General features: G+C 48.8%; 1 protein-coding gene across 1 annotated transcript; it reads left to right on the forward strand.

Annotated features, from left to right (window-relative positions):
• Positions 1-4,563: 4,563 nt before the first annotated feature.
• On the forward strand, positions 4,564-7,943 carry LOC105272894 (uncharacterized). The gene is made up of 4 exons (XM_011315125.1): positions 4,564-4,712; positions 4,874-5,160; positions 5,321-6,145; positions 6,505-7,943. Exons 1-4 carry the CDS (start codon positions 4,564-4,566, stop codon positions 7,941-7,943), a joined length of 2,700 nt encoding a protein of 899 aa, XP_011313427.1.
• The last annotated feature ends 400 nt before the right edge of the window (positions 7,944-8,343 follow it).

Raw genomic sequence — 8,343 nt, forward strand, 5'->3', positions numbered from 1 at the left:
GATTTTCCGCCATTTACATCTATGCATTGCATGTTACATAGATTAGCTCTCTGCATGAAAAAAATATCTATCGACAAGGTTTTCAATTTAGTGGTCAAAATTGTGAACTCGATTCTAGCGAAACCGCTGGCCAAGCGACTTTATGAAGAGTTCAAAAAAGCGAATGAATTAGATGCGCGAAATTTAGTTTACTATAGAGCAGTTAGGTGGTTAAGTAAAGGGGTCATGCTGGAGCGATTTTATGAAAATTTGCCAGCAATTATCAGTTTTATGAAAGAGGTATTTGATCGCGAATATACTGAACTGGATGATTTCGAGTGGCTTACACAACTAGCATATCTTGTTGATCTCACTAAACTCATTAACAATATTAATCTTCGAATGCAGGGAAACGGGAAATTTTTGTGGGATTACCTGCAGGTAGTGACCGCGTTGAGAACATTAATCAAAAGAATCCAATCTAATTTTTCCAAAAATCTAGTTCCGTCTATGTTTACTGCGTTAGAATCAGTAGTAAAGGGATCCAGCAACACAGCATTCAATGGCCAGCCTTTCGCAGAATTGACGCAACAATTATACGACGATTTAAATTAGCGATTTCCCAACATAGATGATTTACAGTACTTGTGTCAATTTTTCCAGGCTCCTAAAGCTTTTATGTATGATCTTGAACGCCTCGAGTCTGCAATAGTTAATTTTACACGCGTAAACGGTGTACAACTCTCCGTTGAAATGGAAAAATTTATCACATTCGATTTACCTTCGTGCAGTTTAGACGATTTGTGGAAGATAATAATCGAAGGTAATCATTTTCCAATTCTCGCAGAATCGTACAAACGTGTGATGTTCGGAACAACATATGTTTGCGAATCAGGTTTTTCTCACATGAATCGCATTAAAACCTCCGGTAGGTCGGCATTAGGAGATGAGAACTTCAAAGAAGCCATGCTTGTGAGTCTCAGTAATTATAAACCTCATTTAGAAAAAATCGTGGAATCTATGCAAATTCAACGCTCGCATTAAAATTGAATCATTTACACTTTTCATTATAACCTTGTCGCTAGATATTGACAATTACAGATTTAATATAATTTGACAACTCTTAGCAGCATCGGATTAATGTGAGATTCTCCAAGAATCTGGCATTCGTACGATTGTTGCTATGAAACTATTGTAAATATATTAGTAATAAGATTTTATAGGATTAAATTTTTTCCTATTTCCTGCACCTTTTGTTCCTTTCCATTACCCATGATAGAATACGTCTACCACCTTTCCGCTGTTTCCATTGAGCAACATTCCATAATGTTGGCCAAGAGTAGACAATTAATTAAAAATATATTCAAATGTATGTATTTCAAATTTGTAATTATTTTCGTCAAATTTATAGTCTCAGATGCTATCCTTCCATCGAAGTTAAAGATTAAAAGGCACGATTCACCGGAGAAATAATAATTGCCGACTACCATTTCGGAAATATATTCTCCAAGGTTTTCTTAAATTTTACTTTTTTAATTTTACATTTAAAATTTAAAACTGAAATTTAGCGCGAATTCTGGTGAGTCGGCCATTTTTATTCGACTCGCACGCCACTCTACGTGGCTGACGAAAATATCGTCACCACTGGGACTTACTCGCACACAATGGTTGGCTAATTGGGTACCCATTAGGATGAGAGGATTATCCCGACCCTAGTAATAGGCTGGCTTCCGACTACCTGAAAGTTGCCGGGCCCTGCTCTAACACCACCGAGGACCTTCTTTATCTGACTGAATTTTGTTGCTTTGGCTGGTTTATGTCCCAGCCATCCAACTTGGATTTTCGATATTGTTTTCTTTTTTTCCTGAAAGTAATTTGTTATTGTTAACATGAAAAATCTTAAACTTAAATAAACTACCAATTTAAATCGAACAAATGACAAAGACTCGATTTTATTCGCGAAAATCCCAACTTTAAGTTGCACAAAAAGAAACTTTTTTACCTCACTAGAAGACTTCTTCAACTATGATGTTTTCGAAGACTTGTCAGATTTATCAGAACGATGATTGTGAGTTTGACGAATGGTATCCATGATCTCTCTGAGTCTCGTGGTTTTAGCTGATGATTGAGAAACCTCTGGGTTATCTGTAAACGATCATCCAATTATTTAAATTACCGTAATAATTAATGATTTATAATAAATAGCTATGGAGGATTATAAATATATCAGAATACCGAGAGAATGGACTTCCACTTCTGCGGTGTCAGAACTGATAACAAAATCGTCGTTTTCATTCACTTCGACGGTATAAATGTCTCCGTTTTTCCTGTAAATTAATGCCACAGGATTCATCCCTTTTAAAAAAAAGCATGTAACGTTTTTTGGCGCTATGCATATCAAAATATATTTGTATAATATGATATATATATAATATATAATATAAATAATAATATATATATATATAAATTATATTAATTTTATAGATATTAATTTTTTTTTTATATAATCATATTTAATATTATTATTATACTAAATTTCCCGGCCCCGGACGAGCTCGTAAAGAGACGAAGGGGAGGGCTGAGCGCCAACCGGGTGCGTCCTCAGGTGGCGGATAGAGGGACGGCCGGGGAAAGGAAGGGGCTGGGGGACCAGGGTCGGGTACTGAGAAGTATCAGAGGCTGGATCTGGCTAGTCCTTGCCGGAACCCGGTCAACGGGCGCTATAGGGGCAAACTCGGGGGTAACTCCCTGATAGGGCGCTCCAAAGCACCGTCGCAGACCAACTCCCCAAGCCAAGGTGGGAGTTATCGTGCCGATGGCTGGATGGCACTGGGGAATAGTGTCGTTAACTATACCCTTGAGGCACCAGGCAGCACCTCATTGTAGTGATGCCTTACGCCAGTAACCAGGCTCTGCTGGGGCGGACCTCCATTTCCTAGGATACTCGTGGGATGTCTATGTACAATTCACAATTACCACACAACGCCGAAGGCGGTGCCCTCCCAGAGGGAACGCCAGAGGCAGACAGATCGGTTGAGGCAGCAGTCCCCGGGGATCCCACAGGGGTTCAGGAGACGGCCGCGGTCTCGGCAGGGGGGTCGGAGGAGGCAACTACCGTGGTAGGACCCACCAAGGACCAACCTGCCCTAAAGGACAAGCGCAAGGGACGCACGGGCGCGGAGAAGCGCAGGGCTCGCAAGGCCAGGCTGGAAGCCGAGGCTTTGCGGGAATAGCGCTCCTCGCAGGGAGGGGTGGAGACCCCAGTAGGAGTGGTTGGGGGGACCGGAGCCAAAAGGCCTAGGTCCTCTGGGGCCACACCCCCTGAGATCGCCATGCCTAAAAAGAGGGCGAAGAAGAGGGACAGCCTTGGAGCACCCTCCTACAGGGTGACAGCACAGGGTGGTGGCAAGATGGTGGCTAGCCGGCCGGCTACCCGGAGCCAGCCCTGACGGGGGACCAGGCGGACCTCATTCAGGAAGCATTGGTGAACAAGATGTTCGGAGGTGACCAGAGCGGCCAGCTCCCGAGCTTCGAGGGACACCGGCTGGAGCAAGGGGTGCTATGGGTCACGTGCACTGACGCCCGCTCGAAAGAGTGGCTCAGGAGCGCGGTGGCCTCACTGGCACCCTGGGATGGGGCCTCCCTCGTCCTTATGGACAGGGACGCGCTCCCCAGGCTGTCCAGGGTGACGGCTTTTTTCCCGGGTAAGTCGGTGGGAATGGCTGTTGCACTGGACAGGCTGAAAAAGCAGAACCAGGGCCTCTTCACTGAAAAGTGGAGGGTCTGGGACTGCAGAGAAGGGAAGGGAGGTACCAACCTGGTAGCAGGGGTGGACTCCAAGTCCCTGGAGGGGCTCAGGAAGGTGGAGATGGCTCCCTTCTACTGTCTCGGACGGGCTCATTTTTACGAGTCATCGAAGGGGCCGAGGGAGGGAGCATCGACCCCTGAGAGAAGCCTGGGTCAGGTGGGGCCCCGCTCCCGGCGGTGATCAGGGGGCGCCTGCAGTCTCGGCAGGGGCACAGATGGCTGCTGGGGCAGACGTCCCCAGAAGAACAATGGGGGAAAGCCTCGGCAGTGCCGCGGACAGCTGGCCTCCCTTGGCGGTCTCCCTGCCGAGACCGGTGGGACGCCCGAGGGCCAGTAGGGGCCGATGTGGTGCGGGCAGGGTGGTCGTGAGGGGGTCAGGAGGGGTGACTCAAAGGACTCTCACCCGGGCCCAAGAGGGCACCCTTGGCCTGGATCAGGGGGAAAAGGGCGTGACGTGCACGTCAGGCAGGCCGGAGGGGCACCTTGAATAAGGGCAATCCGATGGCCTGCAGGCGCGGAAACGCCGGAGCAATGGACGATGGGCGGCGGGGCGGTATAACCTCGCCGCTTGTCCGATGCTCCCAGATTAACTTGCAACACTGCAAGGCTGCGACTGCCCTGCTGAGTCGCAGCATCGCAGTAGGACAGACAGATATATGCCTTATACAGGAGTCCTGGTGTTACGAGGGATCTGTAAGGGGATTTAACCTAGGTGAGGAACTATTCTTTTCTCGTAGTTAGAAAATCGTAGTTCGAAAAGCGGGCAGACCCAGGGGGATGGCGAACTTCTGTCACAGGGACCTGGTGGCGGTTATGGTGCAGGTACATGGGGAGGGGCCGACCGAGGACATGGTCCTCTGTTCGGCTTACCTACCGCATGACTCTGCGGAGCTGCCACCCACTAGAGAGCTGCAGGAATTGGTCAGGTACTGCAGGTATGGGGTAGCAGTAAGAATAACGCCAGGGGATCAGCCCTGTTGGAATACCTGGCGAATACGGAGCTGGAGATCCTAAACAGGGGATCTAGCCCCACGTTTGTCACCGCTAGGTGTCAATTTATCATTGACATCACGTTATGCGATCGCAGACTGGCGCACCGGTGCGTGAACTGGAGAGTGGACCAGGAGGACTCGCTCTCCGATCACCGGTGCATCAGGTTTGAAATTCAAGGCACTGCTGAGATTGCGCAGGGATTCGTGCGTAGAAATCCGAAGGCCACCGACTGGGACTCTTTTAGGAGGGAACTGGAGGAAAGGCTAGAGGTCGGACGTATGAAGCCCAGCAACATCGAGAGGTTAGAGGACGAGGTGGAGAGAATCCACAGAGCTCTAACCGAGTCCTTCCACCAGGCATGTCCGATCAGACCATGGCAGGGTAGGGAGGAAAGTTAAATGGTGGAACCGGGAACTTGGGAGACTGAGAGGCCTGACCAGGCGTCTCTGGAACCGAGCGTACCGCACCAAAAGAGAAGAGGACTGGACTCAGTACAGGAAGATACAAAGGGAGTTTAAAAATCTCATTAAAAGATCGAAAGAGTCAGCATGGAGGACCTTCTGCGAGGAGCTGGAGGCACTGCCACAAGTGGCCAGGCTTCGCAGGGTCTTCTCTGCCGGACACGCGCAAGGCTTGGGTGGGATCATACTACCTGGTGGTGTTGCTATCACCCAGCCAGATGAGATACTGGAGCACCTGATCCAGGTGCACTTCCCCGACTCTGTTATGCAGGGGGAGGGAATGTGCTCTGGTGTGGAGTGGGCACGGTTAGGCGAGGGCAGGCCGATTTGGGGCCTGGCATCGAAAATTGTTACACTGGACAGGCTGCGGTGGGCGGTGGACTCCTTCGAGATGTATAAGAGTCCGGGGCCTGATGGCATATACACGGCTTTTCTGCGGAAAGGAGGCCCGCTGCTTCTGCATAGACTGCTACCAGCACTAAGGGCTTGTCTTGCTTTAGGACATGTCCCAGGAAGATGGCGGGAGGTCAGGGTTGTGTTTATTCCTAAACCAGGTAAATGCACCTATGACAACGCCAAAGCCTATCGGCCTATCAGCCTGAGCTCTTTCCTACTGAAGACGCTGGAAAGGCTCGTTGACAGGCACATCAAAGAAGGAGTGCTGACAATGAATCCCATTAGCCCCTCGCAGCATGCATACCAGGCGGGCAGATCAACTGAGACGGCACTGCACAGCCTGGTTGCAAAAATAGAAAGAGCAAGGGAAAGGAAAGAGGACACCCTCGCTGTCTTTATTGACATAGAGGGGGCCTTTGATAATACCTCCTTTGGAACCATGGAGATGGCAGCGGCATCCTTTGGGATAGAGATACCCATCATCAGATGGATCGCCGCTATGCTCCGAAGTAGGTTGTTCCACTCCTCGCTCGGGGGCAGTACAGTCAGGGCGCTAGTGGAGAGTGGCTGCCCGGAGGGGGAGGGGGGGGGGTGATCTCGCCCCTGCTGTGGCTCCTCGTTGCGGACGGGCTCCTCACTGGGTTTGAGAGACTGGGGGTGGACGCAATCGGATACGCAGACGATGTGGCTTTGCTCGTGAGTAGCAGAAATGAGGGCATACTACACCGGAGGATGCAGAATGCGCTGGACTATGTTCAGCAGTGGTGCAGCTCTCATGGACTCAGGGTAAACCCGAGCAAGACGGAGATGGTGCTCTTTACTAGCAGGAGGAGGTGTGTCGTAAGACCCCCCTCCATTTATGATACAGTTCTGGGCTTTTCGAACGAGGTAAAACACCTGGGAGTATGGCTCGATAGAAGGCTCAGCTGGAAGAAGCACATCACCATGCAGACGAACAAAGTCATCATGACTTACTGGGCATGCAGGAGGATGTTTGGCAACACGTGGGGGCTTAGGCCCAGAATCGTGAAATGGATCTACACGGCCATAATGCTCCCACAGCTTGCGTATGCTGCTGTTGTCTGGTGGACGGCAATGAACAAAGCTTGCCATAGGAAAACGGTAGACAGGACGGGCAGGCTTGCGATGCTGGGAATTACGGGGGTACTCAGGACGACCCCCACCTCAGCACTGGAGGCTCTGCTCTTTCTCCAGCCGCCCCACCTTCACATTAAGGAGGTGGCGCTGATCTCGGCTGCGAGATTACGACTGCAAGGTCGATGGAGGGAGGCCAGTAGTGGTCATGCGGCAATGCTCACGGCGGACAGCGACCTTCGGGGACTGCTGTCCTGGGGAGGAGATGCCTGCGGACGGCGATGGCACTTCCAAAAGAGTTTTAAGGTCAACCTTGGATATGGGGCAAACCAACTAGGGAGTGACAGAAAGTGGACGCCACCGAAGGGGCTGGTCTGGTCCACGGATGGCTCCAGAATTGGTAATAGAGCGGGGGCAGGGATCTGGTCTGAGGGACCTTCAATTGCACGGGCCCTTGGATTGGACCCGCATACGACCGTGCTCCAAGCAGAGCTTGCAGCCCTGAAAGCCTGTGCCAGGGAAATTCTAGGCAGGGGGGACAGGGGCAAGAAGATATACATCTGCTCAGACAGCAGGCGTGCGTTGAGGGCACGGCTCAAGAATGAGAGTTGCTCTCGATTCGTCAACGACTGTACTGAGCTGATGGAAAGGGTGGCTTCCCGTAATCAGCTGGAAGTGGTCTGGACTCCGGGCCACGCTGGCATCCTCGGCAACATGGAAGCCGACGAGCTGGCCAAAAGACGTTGTCTAGAGGTTGCGCCAACAGAGCAGAACCTAGTGGGGGTGCACATAGACTTCGTTAAGGATATGACCTGGAAACGAGCAGAGAGAGGGGTTGTGGAAAGGTGGCGCTCAGGAGAGGGCGCCAAACATACAAGGACCCCTTTTCGTGAACCTACAAAACAGCTGGCGGAGACGCTGGAAGGGCTGAACAGGATGAAACTCCGGTCTTTGATCAGACTTATCACTGGGCACTGGCCCCTAGCCTCATACCTGGCAAAAATAGGCAGAGGAAGTGACCCTACCTGCCCGAAGTGTGGACTGGCGGACGAAAACCCGCACCACTTAGGCACCAGATGCAGTGGTCTTGACGAGATCCGTTGGGACGTCTTTGGGACCACTTGCATCAAGGATATGTATGTTGATAGGGACGGCATAGAAGGGCTCTATGAGTTTGCTCGAAGGGCCAACATACTTGCACCTATTGACTAGGCGGCTGACAAATGCAGGGTGCAAAATGGCTGGAAAGCTTGTTGCACCCTCCCTAACGTGGAAGGGAACGCCTAAAGCACTATAAGACTAAGACTATACTAAATTTATATAATATAATATATAAATCTAATATAATTTATTTAAAAAAATTAAATTAAATTATTAAATCTTTTAAATTTTAAATTATTTTTTTTATAAAAAAGTCTAAAAATTTATATAAAAAAAATAATTTAAAATTTAATAGATTTAATAATTTCATCTAATTTTTTTTATAAATTATATTAGATTTATATATTATATTATATAAATTTAGTATAATAATAATATTAAATATTATTATATAAAAAAAATTAATATCTTAAAATTAATATAATTTATATAAATATATATATTATTATTT

Source organism: Fopius arisanus, unplaced genomic scaffold (assembly GCF_000806365.1).
Source record: "Fopius arisanus strain USDA-PBARC FA_bdor unplaced genomic scaffold, ASM80636v1 scaffold00382, whole genome shotgun sequence".
NCBI classification, from domain to species: domain Eukaryota; kingdom Metazoa; phylum Arthropoda; class Insecta; order Hymenoptera; family Braconidae; genus Fopius; species Fopius arisanus.

Excerpts from the sequence above, each read along its gene's own strand:
- LOC105272894 (XM_011315125.1), top strand. The coding sequence starts at position 4,564 with ATGGCGAACTTCTGTCACAGGGACCTGGTGGCGGTTATGGTGCAGGTA. Across the intron at positions 4,713-4,873 it reads GAGCTGCAGGAATTGGTCAG|ACTGGCGCACCGGTGCGTGA; the intron begins GTACTGCAGGTA and ends ATGCGATCGCAG. Across the intron at positions 5,161-5,320 it reads TCCGATCAGACCATGGCAGG|AGTCAGCATGGAGGACCTTC; the intron begins GTAGGGAGGAAA and ends AAAGATCGAAAG.